This window comes from Passer montanus, unplaced genomic scaffold (assembly GCF_014805655.1).
Source record: "Passer montanus isolate IOZ18808 unplaced genomic scaffold, ASM1480565v1 scaffold19, whole genome shotgun sequence".
In the NCBI taxonomy this organism is placed as follows: Eukaryota; Metazoa; Chordata; class Aves; order Passeriformes; family Passeridae; genus Passer; species Passer montanus.
In genome coordinates, this window is record NW_024366480.1 from 9,118,789 (window position 1) to 9,138,988 (window position 20,200).

The 20,200-nt window shown below is 37.4% G+C and overlaps 1 protein-coding gene across 2 annotated transcripts in view; it reads right to left on the bottom strand.

Moving 5' to 3' along the window:
- Window positions 1-20,200, bottom strand: part of GNAL (G protein subunit alpha L) — a 183,915-nt gene that overhangs the window by 51,534 nt on the left and 112,181 nt on the right. For both annotated transcript variants that reach the window (XM_039705942.1, XM_039705943.1), the window contains exon 5: window positions 6,201-6,298. In XM_039705942.1, coding sequence (XP_039561876.1) covers window positions 6,201-6,298 — 98 coding nt within the window. The remainder of the gene's footprint in view (window positions 1-6,200; window positions 6,299-20,200) is intronic.

Here is a 20,200-nt window from a genome sequence, read left to right on the forward strand (position 1 = left end):
TCTAATAAAACATCAAAAAGAGTCAAAGTGTACTTTCATGCATCTGTCATGACTCTGCCTGGTCTTTAGATTTTACTACTCCTTTAAATTGTGGTTAGGAAATATTTTATGTTTTTCTGCCTTTGACTTTCAACCTTTTTGCTTGTTCTAAAACCGCAGGAAACAGACCCAGTCATACACAGTGAAGCATGTGGGAAAATGTATGGTTTAAATTTATGTTTGAGCAGCCCATCTAGGGCTGCTTAAACAGTTCTCCAGCGGCAATTAGTTAATAACAAAAAGTATTTGTCACATCAATTTTAAAAGGCAGAGAAGGTGCTGTGTTTATAAACTACCTTCTATCTTATTTTTTTATTTGAGAAGTGCTATTGTGTTCTCTAGGTATGGAAGGCATTTGTGAACTAAAGTGGCTTAAACGGGGGGTACATGCCTGTATGCCATTCTGGCCATTTCTGAATAGTATTTTCATACTGCTTCATCCTCCAAACTGAAAATACAAAGGCATTTTGGAGGTTTCTCTAACTACTTCTTGTTCCATATCTTTGTACTTCTTTTATATTCTTTTAGGATTACAAATCATGGTTAAATTTTGATTACGAAAATTAAGATTGAATTGATTGAATCTAACAATTTTTGTTTCATAAGTGAAGGCAAAAAGAGGAATATCAACAACAAAAAAATCACAGCAACACATGAAAAGGTTATTTCATAGAATTCTCAGCGCATATTTTAAGAAACCACAATTCTGCCTCTTGAGAGTGTGGTCTATTAGTTAGTAAACAGTGAAAAATGCAAGCATTACACACTGGAGAATGACTTCTGTCCTATCTGGCAGCCACCTCTGTTTAGAAGACTCATCAGTGAGGCTAAAGTGATTACTCTATAAATATAACCTCTTTCTCTCTTTTTTTTTTTTTTTTACTTAAGCAGTGAATTTTTAAGGTTTGAAAGTGATACTGTCTGAAAACTTTAAAAGAAAAAAATGACAAAACTTTATCATCACAGTGAGTTGTTTATATATGAACCAGAATAGATGGAAGAAAATAATATTATGGTTTTCTTGTATCGCCATAAATATTTAGTTCTTAAAATCTCATTACATGAAAAATTTGATATTAATACTTTTCCTGTGCTTCTATAAGTAAAAAGTATCAGTCCTATATTTACTAAGCGGTTACCAAATGCAAAAAGAATCACTGCTTTTAAAGATAATGTTCTCTAGATAACAACAGCAACAATAGTAATAGTGTTTGGCCTAATCTATCATAAATCTATCCACATTTACTTCACTGCCCCTTATGAAGAAAGAGTATACCAATACACCTGACTGCAATGCCACATTAGACAAAAGAATCAGAGAATGCCAAGGCAGCTTTTCTGACCTCAGCCTATAGGAGGGAATTTACTGATGACTGTGCATGCCAGCTATTAAATCTTATGTCTAGAAGAGTGCAAGGCAAGTCAAAAATATGCTTGGTTTTAAGAAGCGCTGCTGTTGAGAAAAGAATTATCTTTTTTCTTGCATCGAGAGTTGAATGGGGACAACGACACAAAGAGTTGGGGTTTTTTTTCAATTACTCTACCTAATATAGGATAGACATCTCATAAATTGGCTGAAACCCTTTTCTAGGACAGAGTAACTGCAAAGAAAAAGAACATCTGTGTCTTTTCCATCTATATCAGCTCAAATATGAAATCAATTTTCTCTGGCCAACCTCACATCCCCTGTGTTTGCTTTCCTGAGAACTTGCATAATGAAGTTTTATTAGCCCCAATGTTCACACAGAGACCAATTTAGGCTTTCACACTTAAGTATATCGGAAGTGGTATATTTTGTCAGGGAAAGAAGACTGATAAACTGGGACAAAGTACTGGTTGAGGGCAGGGTTCCCTTAAATCCTTGGTCTACTTCGTATTCCAAGGAACTGAGTGAGCTGAGTAAAACCTTTTCTATCCAGGGTGAACACACATGCTGCTATTTCCATGTGAACACAAAATTCTATTCTGGACCTTTCTAAAAAACCTGAAAGTAATTTTTTTTTTTTTAATTTCTAACAGCAACAGCTTGAGCTTGAGCTGTGTGTGACCTAAAAAGAGAAATGAATGTTTTTCTTTTGTCTTTTTTGTCCCCTTCCCAAAGTGCCTCATTCTGCTGGTCTACTCCTGTGCTCTGGTACTACCACCTTTCCCCAATGTCTGAGCACTGCAAGCATCCCACACCTTTTTTCTGATCACTGAAACTAATTTTAGCAAGCCACCTGACAGCTGAGTAGCCAAAACTAAGTTAGCTCAATGCTTACTTTATGGAAACAACAGATGGATATCACCAGACTGGGGGTGCCTGATATCCCCCAAGGATGACTGATGTTCTGAATTGAAATTTTATACCTCTTCATTGCTACATAAATTAATTGACTTAAATTTATGAAGTTTTAAAGACATAACCCACAAGCTTTTTTTTCTGGGTAATTTTTTAATTGAAGGTCATCATACCTGAACCTTTATTTGTTTTGTTCTACATTTACAGAACTTTTCTTTGTGGTTCCCATCCATGGATACAATAAAATTTGGGTATTTGGTAACCAGTATGAAGAAACTGAAATCTTAAAAATGGAGCTGTATTCATCATACAGGAAACGAACTTTGAGAAAACTGTCCTAGAATCACCGGAGAATTTTAATTTCTGCCTATTGTTTATATAATAGACAGTTTAATGCCAAATCTTCTGTAAATCACAATATGAAAGTCCCTCATAGACGTAGAATTTGCTGAATTTAAATTATGTGAATACAGACAAAACGCACAGTTTGAATAGAGTTAAAATAAGTTAAAGTTAGATGGGAGATTTATCATCATAAACAGAATAAATCTGCCAATATCTGTCTAAGTCAAATGAGGACACAACTAAATAAAATCAACTTTTCAAAGTATCAGTTTTTGAGATTAAACTTGAAATTTACCTGAGAAATATTAAATCAGAGAACAGGGAAAACAATAACCTGTTGGTTTTATGATATTAATCTTGAAGAAATATGTGAGGGTCATTGAGGAAAGAAGATGGCTGATGGCCATGCAATAATACCCCCTCCAAGAGTTACATAAATGTCTTTGTAGCTGGTGATAAAGAACAGTCCTGATCTTTGCTGACCTCTGGCTTGGCCACAGATTCGTATTTGTCACAAGTATCACACGATGCATCAACATGATGTGTGCACTAAATGTATTCCTTAACAATGAAAGAAGTAAGATACGTAAAGACTCATATAAGAATATTAAAATTATTAAAATGATTAAATGAGTGAGAATGAGGGCAAGGCAGGCCCCCATTCTCATTCCCGTGAAGGAACAGTATCCTGATAATTTGAAAGGGCATTGAGGATCAAGGAAAATTAACTTTCAGGCATAACGTAAATAAAACATTTGCCTCTGTGTCCTTCTACTACCTCTGATTCCAGCAAAATACTTCTCCCACAGCAATAAAGAAAATTGGGTTAAGTTTTAAAAATACAGAAGCTCTGTACTGTAGCCAAATTAAACTATTCCAAAATACACTGTATTTGCAACTCATTTAACAATAAGCAAGTTTGGTCACTGACATTATAATTTGCTAATAATGCTTTTCAGTATTCTTAAGCCAGCCACCCAACTTGTAGTCCAACGATATTTATAACACATGCTGGGATTTTTTAGGTTTGGCTTTGTCTTTTTTTAAGCTGAGAAGGGTGACCTACTGATAATGTTCTTCCTTCACTACCAAGCAAAACATTAGGGTTTAGCTGATGGCATGGGATATTTTCTCCTAAAGCTGGTGTAGTGGAAACACTGCAGATGTTTCAAAACCCCACAGTAAGCATGTGTATGAGCATTACACTCCTTCCCTTTTCCCTTTCACCAGCGAAAGATGACCACGGACAGGTTCTGAGAGAAATGCCACATGCTCCTGCTGAGGCAGAACACAGCACCCTCACCCTCTGTATTTTCTAAGTGCATGAAAGAACTGGTGTGTGGGTATCAGAACTGCATTTCCAACCTCTGCTCACAGGCTCTCAGTTGTGAGGAGGATGTGACCCCACCACCCTGACAAACACGCATCCAATGCTAGCACAGAAATGTTCTTCTGGGTAGAGGGGCAGATAAAAGTTGGGTGCATCTTTCTGTCAAGATTATACTTTAGTGTTTGAAATCATCAGGACCTCTGAGAAAAAGGCTATTTGATCAGATCACTGACACAGCTGTACCTGAATTTCAAGTTCCTGCTCTAAGACTGAAGGTGTGTAAACAAGGATAAGTCACTCAGCTGTTATATTTTCAGGCAGATCATGACATGAAAAACACATATACACTCAAAGAATATTTAAATATCAAATGATACTGCATAAAGGGTCTTGAAGGTGAAGAATTATGCAAATGCACTCATTACTATAACAAATAATCTTAGAATAAAGGAAAAGCAAGCCAATTAGAAGTTATTGACATAAGAAACATGGAAAAATCCTATTAAACTTGCCTTAACCTTTCACAGAAAAAATGTAGTAGGATTTAGTTTTCTGTTCCAAGGTTTAATTCTAGATCCAATTTTATTCCTCATTTGTGTTTTGGTTTTGGACACAACATGAGACCTAACATTCTTCCTGTCAGAGCCTGTAGATAGGCATCATTTTTTTAAAGGGAAAACACACTACCATTAGCACAATAATTTGGTGTATTCCTGGTTTTGTCTGGCCCTTTCAGCACCATTTTTCAAAGTAGGATTGTGAGACCCTTACTGATCACTGAAGTAGGGTTGACATTCATGTATTTTAAATACGTACTGTTATTCTGTTTTCTTGGTCTGATCTTTTAGTGTGTGAATAAATACAATAAACAGTCAGTCTGCACTTTTCAGCAAGCACAACTCAGATCTGTACTATTGTGGTGGTGGTGAGTGAGGGCAGAGAGGAAACCCACTGATTACAACCTAGGACAGCTGTCTAACTCTCTCTGTGTACAACCACTGCTTTAATTTCCAGCTACACTGGACTGTGAGCAAATGCCCAGGTTTTGGTAAATGCACTGAGGTCAAATGAGTTCCTTCATACACATATCTAATTTTTCCTCACTTCCATGTGCTGATGAATCATTTTTTCCCAAAAATGGTCTGGAAAGAGGGAAAACAAACTATGACCGGCAGCACCGAAATTCCCCACTGGCAGAAGCACAAGTCCTTTAGTGACATGGATCTACTCCTCTTCTTCAGGCTCAGCACCAAGAGCAGAGAGGAGGGAAAAGCAAAACACTGAGTGCAAGAACAGACTTGTGGCATTGCTGCTGACCATACTGCCAATTAGATAAATCATAACACACTGGAGCGTGTTCTCTGGCAACCCTAAATCACATAGCAACTGCATGAGTACCTATTCTCACAATAGTGGTTCACATGAAATGTGTATTTTCGAAGGAAATCTAACTCAGACCCATGTTACTATTAAGGACAGCTGAGTTTGTAGCATTTGTAATGTTAACAGACTATTTTTTGATTAATAGGTTTTCATCACTGTACTATGTATTTATTTGCACCTTCACAACCTACTAGACTTCTCAGAACATTTCTGACCAGACTGAATCTGTTTACAGATTTTGACTAAAAATCTGTTAAAATGTATATGTGTATATATACATTTGTGGTATATGTGTACCACTTCACTTCGAAGGACAGAATACCAAATGTACCACTGTCTTTAATTAAATACTGCTTATAATTTTTTTCCACCTAGAAAATATATTAGTAATGCAGGTATGCAATTGGTTATGTAAATGTCTCAGAAATTTTTATGGAATGTGAAAAGACGGAGCAATTTCAGCACTGTCTGAGTTTCAGAACTTTAAACAAAGGATTCTCCTTAGATTGACTCAACATATTTCCAGCTTAATAGTTTCAACTGAAATGATTTTATGTAAATCAATTTTGAGTGGAATAAGGATACTTGAAGTTATTTGATTTTTTTATACTTTTCTTTATTAGATGTGAAATATTTGAGGCAGAATATTTAGTTGTATAATAATGGCAAACGACGACAATAAATTAATTTTGCTCCACCTATACAGAGAATGAAAATGTAAATTTCTACATTGCAAAACTCCTGAATCTTAGTGATATATTTTCTAACTTGTTACAGACGATCACATTCTTGGCTATAAATTTCATAAAAAGAAATACTTACTACTGTGCACAGTCAATCAGCTGATATTCGTTTGACCTCTCGAAGCACGCCTTTACACCTTCATCATCCCAGAGCTTTTTTGCATGTTCAAAGAACTCCTGAAAATTGGAAATGCAATAAATCAGAGAACATTTCTCAATTTTTTCAATCCCCAGTCTGTGCTGTTCCTTCCCCCAACCTTCATGCTTTATGCTTTGCAAAATGATAGATTATACACTTACAGAAGAAAAGCTACAAGCATTTATTAGCAATGTTGCAATAAAATATACAAAACATATGACTGCTGAGAGTTTCCAGCACATAATATATAATGAAAACTGTCTTCAAAATTCATTCTAGTCCATATACAAAATTTACTGTAAGTACAAAAGTTACCTAGAAGTATGTTCACTTCATTTTAAACTGAATTTATGCTCTGTCAAGGACAAGGCATAAAAGTGACGCAAAAAGCCGCTCAGCTTATAAACATTAGCTTTCCAGAGAAAGAACCAGCCTGTAACTTTAAAAAGATTGCGCAACTTTTCCTGAAAAACACAACTTTCCGCTACTTGGTATTTTTTCCTGCAATATAATAACTTGATTGCAAGACTTTCAGAGTCTTTGCTCAACATGCATCCTCCAAAAGCTGCCTGGCACAATGTGCTTTTCCTAGCAGCTATCCCAGGCTACCCAATCCAGAAATGTCTGCCAGCAAGCTTAATTCAGAATTATTTGAAAGAGGAACCAGAGCTGTCCTTTGTGCCAGTGAAGCCACAGCACACACGGCCAGAGAAGGTAGGCTCCTTCTTATCTCCAACCCCAGCTCTAGAGACTCAAGGATCCAGCTTGTTTTAGAGCTGGGAGTCCATTTTATGCTTTATCATAACTGGTAAATGACACTGTAATGGAGTTTTTCAGCTACATCGTTCTAAATTCAAATGAAGGATGTTTAGATGAATTAGTATTTCCTTTATTATATGGCTCTTTCCTCCCTTGAACAAAATTGTTAGAGCAATACATCAACTCAAACACAGAAGTTGTTTTCTTAACACCTCAACACTGCTAATAAATCAGCAGTCCTTTGGTTAGTCACAAATTTGTGAAATTTAACAAACTGCTTTTCCACAGTTCAATTTCACTTTGTGTAAAATGGGTGTAATACCACTATCCTCTTCATGATCCTGTCAGAACTTTGCATAAACATTCTAATTCTAATACATAAATTCTGAAACTTTTCTGAACTTGCTTGCCAGTCTCTCCCCACATCTTTTCAGGATGTAAAACCTTTTGCCATTTTTTTCCCCAATTATACCATGCACAATGTAGAGAGAGTGAAAATTCCATTATTTAAGAAGTTTTGAAAATGTCAGAGAAAAGAAGATATTGAAGCAGGCAGGAGAAACATTTGCAGAAAGTCTTGGATGAAGAGAGGAAGCAACACTATATATATAGACAGATGCTTATACTGCCCTTGAAATTTATTTCTTCAGTTGGTGAGGACATGCTTTTTTCGTCTTTGTTATTTTAATTGCTTATGTAATTATTGTTTTAAACACTGTAGATCCACCTTTTGAAGTGATTCTACAGCTATTATAAACTCTCTGTTCCTACAGCAGAAAAAAAGCAAAAACAAGCTGAAGAAAGGACAAGTTATCAAACTAAAGTAGAAGGAGAAAGCGGACACACATAACGGAGAGAACAACTACAAGAACTGGAAAAGTCAAAATGATAAATACCAGAAACCATGGAACATTCCTCAAATATGAAGCTTATGCTTGATTGATACCTGGGGCATCAGCTGAATGCCTCCCACTTGCTGGCATTTTTGAGAAAAGCACTGCATTCTCAGTGGATGGAGTGAACTGGTAAGTGTCAGGTCCTGAGGCAGAAGGAGTCAGCTCTCCATCCCCTCAGATGGGAGCAGGGTCCAACTCAGCCCTTCCTCCCACAGGCACTCAGTGCTACAGGTGTGGGGTCTGAGCACAGTGTGGCTGCCTTCCCATCCTCCCCATCCAGAGGTGGGAATTCCCACCCACCCCGAAAGCCATCTCTAAGGGGAATAAACATGTAAAAACCACTCCCATTCAGGCCCACAGAGCTTACAGGAAGGGGAGGGGATGAGGAGGAGGAGGTCAGTGTAAAGGTATCCTTTTCTGAAGGGTACCATGGATTAAGAGATCAGCTGAAAATATATGAAGTAAATAAGCAAACAAATAAAGTTGCATAGCTATAGTAGTTCCTCACTACTGCCTTTACATCCTCTGTATGAGCTTTATTTACTCTTAAAAATCTCTTCTCAAAAAGAGGCAATCATTTCAGCTCAGCTTCTTGAGATCCTACAAATATTTTGTAAATATAGGATTTCCATATCATATGCTTCAAATATTTCCACCTGACCATTATGTCTCAAAGCAGTCTATTTAAAATTACTTCCAGACTTCTAGTCCTAAGCAAATCATATAAAACAGAGCAAATATACTTCCCTCATTAAAATGTACCAATCTACTGCAGAGGAGTACACTTGATTGCAAATTGCCTCCCACACAGCTAGCTACCCGATCCTTCCTTCCCAGGTGACTAAAGCCTTCCAGAAAAATCCTGTTTCATTTCAAGGTGCCAAGTACCATGATCCAACTTTCACACTTGTTTTTAACCCTTCTCTTGTCTGCTCTAAGTTCCTCAGTATTTTTCCTGCTCATTTGCACAATGCCCCCCATTGCAAGCACAGAGGAGGATTCTGCACATGACAAACATATCTGGATGTCAGCTCCCTCTCCATCCCAGGACAACATCCAGACAGCAGTTACCATGTCAGCTTCAAACCCTGCAATCAAACCCCTTTTGCCTGACCAGCCTTCCAACAATCACTCTGCTCCCCTCAATCCTTCCAACTCATTGCTATGAATCCCAATGCTGGTCACTCCTTCCTCCCACCACGGCCACATTGTGGCCACCTCAATGGCAAGCAGGCCCTGGTGTGGCCTTTGGGCTCTGCCTGCCCTGCTGCACCTGCTCTGGGGCTGCACTGTCCTTGGGGTGGCAGCCACAGTTGGAAATTCCTGCCATGAAGAAGAGGCAGGATAATTCAAAGAACAGAGAATTCAGCTTTGCTCCAGCTGGTAAGGGGAGATGGACTAAAACATTTTAAAATGTTACCTTAGGTCAGGAAAACACAAATTAGGTTTTCAAGAGTAAGCTGTGACTGTAGTAGCTTACATTCTGAGTTGGTCAAACTAAGACTTTCTTAAAGGTGTGACTCTTGGAAAGTGGCTTTTCAGTTCTCAGAAGTCACAAGCCAGGTCCTTTAAGAACCTCAACTAGGACAGAATGAAACAGGGACATGGTACATCACTCTGGTAATCTGGTGCACTGTATTTGCAAGCACAAGCAGCTGACTTCCATTAGATCAAAGCCACCAAAATCTACCAAAAATATTGAGCATACTGAAGAGAACCAGGAAATAATGTACTGTGCTTGAAAGCAGAAAACCACCTATGCCACGACCAAACAGAACAGTTGCTTCAATCAAATTCTTCCTTAGGGATGGAGGCATACAAAGAATTTCACCTATTAACATATATATAAAATAAAGCAATCAATGTATTTTTAATTCAGTATTTTAATTGGAGTATTAAAGAAGTAAATGATAATGCTTTAGATCTCATGAGTTACAGGTGCCATGAACTACGGGTACTTTTTACATTTCACACATTAATTTACACCATTTATCTAAGAATTTATAGCGATCACTAGACCATACAAAACCTTGATATGCTATTTGGATGTCATCAAAATGAAGATGTGACACACATCTCAAATATTTATTAATATAAAACTATTTGGAAATTTTTCACTCTTCCAGAGACAATCCAAAATCTCAGCCCTGCATTCCTGAACCTCCTTCTCACCACCAGATACATTTTGCTATAAATAATTATATATCATCCAAAAATCATGAAGAGCCAAAAGCAGATTAAAAACACCCTGAACTGATATTACTGATCTAAACAATAGGCTATTTTTACTGTGTTTTAAAAGGTCTTGTAAAAATATTTTTACTCACGTAATTCAGGGAAAAATTTCCGGATTCAATGTATTCCCATACATAGCATTCCAAGAAAACAATACAGGTAACAAATGCAGTGTAATACAACTAAGCCTCAGGGCACTGGTTTTCAGCTTTGTCTTACTAGAAGTTACAGCCTAGTCTAGAAATTCAATTTCCCTTATTTTAGAAATAAACTTATTTATTGGTAGGTTACCTTAGAAACGTCCTCCCCCTTATAACTCCTACAAAAAAAATTAATGCAGCTAAGAATTGGACTTAGTTCACTTTTTAGATACCTAAATTTGGAATAAATAGTATTGATGATTAAACAATTATGTATCTTTCCAAAATACATAAAGATCTGAACAGATCTTTATGTATTTTGGAAAAAAGAACTTTTCATCTAACTGCTTTACAAACCACAAAAGTTCATGTTAGGTCAGGAATACAATTTTTATTCTATTAAGATTCTTTATGCCTTTCTTCCGGATGGAGCATACATTTAATAGCTATCCTGATGTCACCTTCAGTCTTCCAGAAAGTGGAATGTAGAAGGCTCCATCCAGAGCCATATTTTCTACTTCTGTTAATATATTGTAAACATGGAAACAACTGCTTAGATCAATGTGAAATCAATCTCCCTCAAGCCAAAATTTATGCCCTTATTCTCCTAAGATTCCGGACTGTAAGACAATTTCTCATCTAAAATAAGATTAAACCTGTCTGATTACCTGACAACCACTTAAAGAAGTGGAAAACATTGCACATTTCCATAGTTCTGCCATTGTGGGTGTGAAATGAAGTCATCACTTCTAGTCTGAATTTCAGTTACTACTTCTTCTCTCAAGTACTTAACCAAACAAAAAAGTAAATCACACAATGCCTTAAAATTCCCCACCTAACACCTCCCCAACTCCCAAGGACAACTGCAGTGCAAGATGATCCAGAGAATTAATTCACACAGGAAGGGAGGTAGGTGCCTCCCTACTGAGCAAGGTACTTGTACCTCCCAATACATAGTGCAGGGGTTATGTGTGTGTGTGCATACATACATATATATATATATATACACACACACACATACAGGCAGTCCGGCAGTCCCAGTCTTCCATCCACGGAAACATTTTGTGGAATAGAAGAGTGACAACTGATGGGAAACATAGCAATACCATGAGGATGACACCCAGTGGAGTCAAATGAAGGGCGTATAGGCAAACTACCAGCAGAGCTTTCTAAATGTGGCATGTTTGACTCTGCAATTCAAACAATATCCTTTGAAGCATCCTGTTCTGTACCAAATCTGAGGTTCAAAACAGAAACGGATCTATCAGCCTGCAGCCTAAGTCCTGGAGCACAACAGCAACAGCAAACAGCAGGATGCTGTGCTGTTACAGCAGAGGACAGAGAGCAACACAGTGTGGGAGAGGTGACTGGGAGGAAGAACTCTAACCTAGCACTTCCATCTCCTCCCACAGAGCTGTGAGTGGTGCCCAGGGGATGATTAGAGTGACTGCACTGTGGGTGATGGGAAGCTCAGCTGAGCTCCCCCTCATGCTCCAGAAAACTTCACAGCTCCTGGGGCTGTGCTGCTGTCCTGGCAGACGCCACAAATCTGATTGGTGTTTCAAGATTCTGTTGGGTATTGCAGCATAGGCCTTGCAAAATAACAGAAGAATGGCAATTTAAAAAAAGTTTATATTCAAGCCAAGTAAACACCTGGAATTTAACATTATGAAACAAAAACTACTTTTGTGGATCCTGGACTCTCTTGCAAACCTCTCCAGTTTCTACTCACTGTAGACAGTCTCCATTTTGTGAGCCTGACTTTAAACTTGAATCCTAAGCCAGCATTTAACTGAGGTGGCTGTAAAGTGATGTTCCAAGAAACCCGCAAGAGACAGTGAGTGACAATCTGCCCCAGTGACTCCAATTATTACTGGTTTGCTTGTACCAAGTGTAGCAACTAATTTTCTATTAAAATTGCTCTTCATCCCCAAACATATACTGAGTACAAATGCATGCTGTGTCAACAACAACAACAACAAAAAATTAAATGGATTTAATGATTGGGTGAAGTACAAGGTAAGGCACCCAAGAGAGAAGGAAGCCTGCTCAGTTACCTCTTCCACAAACAAGTACAGCCTCTTGATAATCAGCCTCTTGTTTACAAGTTAAGTGTCCCTTATGGCTCAGTCAGCTCTCCTTAATCCTTTATGAAATGTTCTGCCTAACAAGGGAGCTGTTTTGCTGTAGGTATACAAAATGCAGCTGCTCAAACTCCTAATGCCTGCAATGAAGACAGGCAAACAGCTACAATTTAAAAACAAAAGCAGAACACATGACTTGAATTTCCCCAACAAAACCTTTATTAGACCAAAGCAATAGCAAAAGAAACACTGCAATGATGACGTTGGGAGGGGTGGCCAACTGGCACACAAGGACCATGCTCTACAGTAGGGTTCAGATGTTTCTAAAGAACCAGCACTTACAGTAGATTAATTATACAGAAACCTTTAGGAAAAGTACAACCTCCACCCCCTGCAAAGTATTTTCTGTTGTAATTTGTGGGTGTGCAATAATCAATGCAATTACTCTGCTAGTTAGTGACTCATTCTGATAGGCACAGCAGCAGTTTGGCCTCTAACCCTCCTCCAAAACCTAACTTCAGATCTGTCTAAGAGAATTACAGGATAATACATCCAGATCTACCTCTATTCATTTTCATTGGACTTATTTTGCCTTTTTTTAAGGCCAGATCTAACAGTCTTCAAGCACGATCAGCCTGCACTAAGCACAACCTCAGTTCATTAGAGCTGAACATGGGAGGATGGCAAATACCGCCTCCACAGAACACAACCTGTGTTGGGGCATCTCATATTCCAAGAAAACAAAACTAGTACATTATTAACTCCTAAGAGAATCTTGTCTGACTTGCAAGTATAAGGAAAGAAACTGGGGCAACAAACTGCATTTATAAATGTATAAAAGCACATAGCCACCACATGCCCCCGTGCAACACCAGTGGACAAAATGCATCAGTTGTGGAGCTCGCTGACAGTGTTCACACACCACGCGTGCAGCCAGCACAGATATATTCTACATCCCTTTCTTGAACTATTTCTGCGACTTCACTTTTAAGCTCTTACTCTACACTAAATTTCCAAGAAGTGTGTGCAGTTGAGGGATCAGCCTGATCGCCCTAGCAGTTCTATTTCTGCCTGTTGGAAACATGTTCCATCTGCCATCTTATTTTATAGAAATCAACAAGTTCAACTTTCATAGATCACAAAACTCATCTGCAAGGTCTGAGAAATATATGAATACATGCTTCAAACTTGTATCTGTCAAGCACTAAAAAAAGGTCCAAAAGGTCTTTAGATCATACTAGCAAAAATAATAACAAGAGTTTGTGCTTTCATAATATTTTGAGGCCAGCACTATGGTTTGGATAGGCTCTGCAAATAAGAATACATTATAAGTCAGAGAACAGTTCCAAATTTTTTCCTTCACTACCTGTTAAATAGTGGAGCTTTTTTTCTGAGCTAGATAACAAAGCTTTTATCATACTAAAACCAAAGCCCTCTGATTCAGTCTTCTAGTTTCCATTTTAACTGTGTACTTCAAGTTTCAGTCTGTTCAAATCCTTGAACATTGCTGCCTACCTGCTATTTTAAGGGCCCACAAAGCTCTCAACTAAGAAAAGAAGGAGAGATAATTTCAGCAAATTACTTAGTGTATATAGTGCCTAAAAAATGTGTTGAGGATGGAAAGCTCACACCCATTCTTTTCCTTGAAATTATCATGGCTTTGGAGAGTCAGTACCTCTCCCTGAATGTACCTAAAAGCTCTTAATTAAAAGAAAAAAAACCACCTCTCAATATATTTGTGAAAGTAATTAAAGGTGCATTACACAATCCTACAACATTACTGCCCTTCGTATTTCTGAAGCACTTCAGAATAATGTAGGAACGGTTAAAATTCCCTCAAGCAGAATTTTTTTGCGGACAACAGATGATGACAAAGCATGAAATTAATCTGTTACAACATTACTGCCCTTCGTATTTCTAAAGCACTTGTGAAAAGAATAATGTAGGAACGGTTAAAATTCCCTCAAGCAGAATTTTTTTGCGGACAACAGATGATGACAAAGCATGAAATTAATCTGTAAGTGCTGAACAAGCCGCAAAAAGAATGAAAAATATGTAATGACTTGACAAAAATTGGGAGCAGGTGATTTATCCCTGTTATCAAAATACTGCTTACACAGTTGGCTTTGTAGAGCACTGAGACTCGAAACTGGAAAAATTACTGAAAACCACATAAACTGTTTGTCACCTGTACTGGGAGAGGTTTCCTTGTTGTTTATTTATTGAAAGCAATAATGGCACTGTGAAAATGTACAGATTCTGTATGCCAAAATCTGTTTCTTAAACTGACTAGGTACGACTAAACAGAACAGAGTCCGTGCGGAATAAAGGACGGCAAATCAGCTCACAGCACTTTTGTTACTGCTTCTGGTTCTGCAATCATTTAACTCCTGGGCCTTTGCAATGAACACCATATTCAATTTTAAGTCAATATAATATCCAGTCAGTGAGTATGTACACAGCACTCTGCAATCCCTGATGATGGGAGTGCAATGGAATTGAGAAGTGCTGCTGTTAGACGTTTATTATAAAATAGTAAACTTGAGGCATTTCATGGCAGGAAATATTACCAATATTTTTATTTTCAAAACACTGGCCAACAACAATAACTTACATGCTGTAACACATCAGAATTGGATCTGAATCCTCCCTGATTATAAATCTCAAGTAGCCTTCTATTAGATCACATTTTGTATTAGCTGTATAGAAAGGTAATTTTCTATTCCATGCCACAATGTACTTGGGTACAAATCAATACAAAGAAGAGACCCTCCAGTGGATTGTTATTTCACAGAGTAGTGAAAATTATGAAGTTAATTCTCACCCGCTGCTTCGAAGAAATAAATCTAAATGCGCACTTTGTCACCTTTTGACACTGAGAACCTGACCCCACGAAAGTTGCTCCTGCATGCTTTCAGCCCCTCTTACAAGTCTGCCTCTCTTGTCATTACTGAGAGGGTGAGGACTCCCCCAGAGAAGTCAAACCAGTGGAGTACAACGCTGAGGGGAGGCAGTTCTTCCCTGTTCCCGGGCACTTCTCCTGCCCATAGCAAACCCCTGCTGCTTCTGTAAATACATTTTCAGAGTGAAGACAAGCATCCAGCGAGCTGTACAAACACAGGACTTCAGCCTGTGATTCTTCAGTACTAAAAGTTTCTACTACTCTCAGCTTCAACTGTTTTCCTTAAACCAGTTTTGAAGGTCATACATCAAGGAACTATTTCATGCTCTAATATGCACTTTATTATTTGTAAGTGATTTCCTACCAGACAAGTGGTTTGCAAGGACAGAGAACTCTCATTTCCTTTTATAGATTTGATTCGGAAATAAATGCTGGCAACATCACGTGACAAACAGGCAGCATCTACAACTTGAGCAACTCTCATAATTGGATCAGAAAGTAATGGAAAAGCCAGTCTGCTGCTGCCAGATCTATTTAATGTCCTGTTCCTCTGCCCAAGTTCTTATCTAAATTCTTCAGCATTATCTCTCTTCTTTTGACACTTCTTCCTGTCCTTATCCATGTGCAAAACCCTAGCTTTAGCACACTAACTTACTCATTCTTAAATATTTGTAATAGTAGGAAAAGGCAATACAAGTCTTTATTATATCTCTATGGCTAAACTGAATTGAGTTTCAGGAAACTTTTTCTTTGAATTAACAACCACAAGCATAGATATATGTATATGAGTAAGGATTTCCTATGAAAAGCAAAAACTTCTTTCTCTTTCCTATCTGATAGCTGTTGCCTTTTAGAACTATTCTGGAAAATGACTCGATACTATTTCATGAAGTAGTAATTTTGACTATCTGAAAGTAATACATTTTAAAGGAACCCCACAGTTTGAAGATACGCTTACAACATTTATGGATGCAAAATTACCTTATTATTCAGTACGATTAAGGCATCTTAATAAAGCTCTGAGAAGTAATACAAGTAAATGCAAGTAAATGTTGGCTGCAATTTATATAACTTTCAACATTCTTCTAATGCCAGTTCCCACAAATCTACGGCTGATGAGGCTGATGAGCCCCAGAAATCAACCTTTTCAGACTAATTTAGAAGAAATTTAGCTAGCAACTTCAGAAAAGTAAAATTTTCAATTTCTACTACTTGGTTCTCAATTCCCATTCTGAAGAGTACATAATTTTCAAGAACTGTGGTAACAACATCATATTATGTGTAACATGGAAAGAAGGTATATACAGTAACAAATGAAATTGTTAAGGCATCAGAAGCTAAGTATTTTTTGTTAGTCCATAAATATTTTCCACTCAGAAACTGCTTAGAAGTCAACAAAAATGTATATCCACAGGAATAATAATCTGTGTCTTTACAAATATAGATGATTTGAGACAATGTACAACTTGTGGATAGGAAATTCTGTTGGAATTTCAGAGCTGAAAGTCACTAAGGGGGCCCAACTGTTTGGCATGTAGATGTTTCCAGGGTACCTGAAAAAAATACTTTTTACAGCCTAAGATAGCTTCTTCCCTTTCTTCCCAGTCTTTTATTTATTATTTGCTGCAGGATTATTTCTCACTTCAAATGTAATCTAACATGAAAGCTGCTGATCAATATTGTAAACAGATGATTAGTGTCTTGTGACTGCCAAAGAACTGCTAATGAATCTCAACAAATGATGGTGAAACAGGGACGTGAGGTAAAATAATTGAATTGAGGCAGATCATAAAATTAAATAATTCCTCCAGTTTAAAAGGCAAATATTGCCAGAACTCCTTAAAGAGAAAGAAATTATTTACACTTGTCTCAGAAATCGTAGGAAATCAATTTATTTGTACTCATTAAAATCAAACTGCCACCAACTACAGCACTGCCTACCTGAAGTAAAACACAGAACTTGTGAGTCTGAGGTCATTGACACTGGACCCTTTCAACCTGCAACAAGTGAGGTGAGACTCCAAGGAGCCTCCTTGCATCTTCTCTCCCTTCTCTTTCCTTCAGGCTACAGAGCCTGCCAGAGCCACCACCTGCCTAGCAGGGCCAGCAGCAACCTCCCGCAAGACGAGTGGTTGCACATGAACAAAAAGGACCTGCTTGATGTTGCACCTGGTGAACAAATTTAATTCAGCTGGATCTGCAGAGAAAACCTGACACATATGTGTCAGTTGTGAGTGAGGCCTTGAAACAATGTGAAGACGAGTCAGACAAGGAATTTTGTTGCCTTCTGTTACAAAACCCAACCAACCGACTACAGAAAGAGAGAAATAAATAACATCTTCTAGCAGTGACCACTGTGAATTTCTAGGTAAACTCCATTCCACAAACATTCAGTCTTGTCAGAACTCTTGTCTCCTGTAAGAGACTGAAAGAGATAATTGGGCTACTAAAGCATACAGGTTATTCACCACACTCTAAATATTTCCTTGAATAATGCCAAGAACAGGTGTATTGTAGACAATAGCCTTTAAGCAACCATAGATTTTTGAGAACTGAAGGTAGTTCATCATCAGTAGTTACTTTTAATTAAACAAATTCTAGACAAGCTCCTCTTCCTCTCTAGCTGTCCACTGATCTATTGTTTATTAGTCCATAGCTTTTTCAATTTTCCAAATTAAAATACACTAGCAAGAGAAAGAGCCTTCTTCATTAATTTGATCAAAGACTTTTGGCAGTTAAACCAGAAAACATATGTAAACAGCAGAAGTGAAATTCTTGATCAGTTGTAGCAAGTCCAAACCTTAACACTACAAATTAATCCAATATCTACATTTAAAGCAAACAATAAATATTTAAATACGCAATGGAAAAGCTGTCTATTTCCGGGGAAAAACAAGACATTGACTTGGAGAACTCAAGACTCTAAACAGTACTTCCATCTGTCACACTTGGTGTATGACACATTTGGTTAAACATAAATGCCTTCTTCATATGGAGCTGTTTTTGTTTTTAAGCTGCGGCTTTCTTATCTACCTTTTAAAGATTGAGGTTTATTTTTAATGCAATATAATTTAATCAAACAAACGTTTGATATACATTTTTTAGCTATTAATACAGATAAGTTCATGACAGATTCAGTGTGTAAGACGAGGAAATTCGTATAAGAACTTTGCTTTTCAGGATTTGCCTTCTACAGGACCATACTTTGAAATTGTATTTATGCTGCAATTAAAAAGGCAACTAAATAATAAAGCCTTTTGCCTATTATACTTTTGCTAGTGTAATAATTTTTCACAAAGACTTCTTTACATGAAACTACAATAAAATGTGGATACAGAGCAGAGTGATCTTCCCAAGAGAATAGTAATCTACAAACCAAAGTTTTGTGACTTTTCTATTGAAAACTAAAGGCAACTCACATCCCCTATATAAAGTATGGTTTTTTGTTGCTCGGAATCAAAAAATCTTAAGTTAGTTCTCTAACACTAACACATTCATTGACTTCTAGAGACCATACTGAAATATGAAAATAAGCAAGTATTTTAATTCACTGGCTCCTCAATGCACTGCATTTGTACAGTTTCTACTTCTTAATGTTTCCCCACACAGCTGAGTCTTCAGCACTGTCCTTGGGCGCTGGATGTTTCCCACACAAAATGACTGCACTGAGCACACATAGGCTGCAGGAAATCTCAGCAAGGTTAGAGGACATTTTGCTTTTGCACCCTAAGGCACTCGGTGCAATGGGACCCTGATGTTCATTTGAACCTTTAAAGTCCATAAACTACTGTGCAAAGCTCCAGTGGCCATCACTATCTTGAGGCATCCCAGATGGGGCAAGGCTTTAACCTGTCCTTTGCTCCTAGTGAGCAGGCTGGCAGAACTGTACTCTCAACAGACTGAGCAGGCTGCTGCTCCCTTGAACAATTATTAAAAAATGTAGAGAAAATGCTGGCATCCTAAAACTGCATTTTAGTACAACAACAGTTGCACTTCTGTTGATGGTGACTGTTTTGGACAACAGAGAATACCTTTTTTCTACATATTTAATAGACACAAGATGGCAAACACTGCCCCAGCTGATTAACAACAGCTACAGGATCCATAGAGCTACACCACACAAGAAGATGAAATGTAGGTCTGCAAGCAAACCTTAAAATAGCATAAATAAACATAGTTCAACTGCCAGTAATTGATCCATGATCATCTTGTTTATGATACACTTTTAAATCACAAGTCAGTGCTAATAGCCCCTTGACGCACAATTATTATCTGGTTCATTACTACATATACTTCTAATGGTATGAGCTGGTAAACTGCAAGATATTTATCATCAAGAGAATACTAAAAAGTCATTTTCCCTTTAGAAGCAACAAGATAAACATATCTGCTTCTACTTCAGTAAACTGGCTAGCAGGATTCAAGAGACATTTCAGGTTTTTGGTGAAGGAACAGGTAAAGCAACAGCAATATTGTATTTGCCATGTTTCAATTATATAAATGATAAAAACTCATTCTAAAATAGATGCCAAAGATTAGACAGCTAGCTGAACTGATTTAATATATTTCCCTAAATATCTTAAATGGCTTCTGTTACTCCAGGTAAGCTGACTGAACTAAACATTTCCAAAAGGAAAATTGCATTAAGTTCCTAAAAATATGATAGAAAATATTTTGCAACAGAAAAGGACAACAAAGGTACGATGGAATATTATTAAATAAAATAGCTATCTTTGTTAGATAACAACCACAAGAGTTTATACATATTTTAAAAAACCCAAGAACTTTTATAGCAAAGTTGTAAACTGTTCTGGCTTGTTTTTTGTGGTTTATTTTTCTCCTTAGAGACATATGTGAGTTGTATATCACAAAGTTTTGCTAGATTAATCACACCTGACCAGTGTGTGAGAAATTCAAATCTATG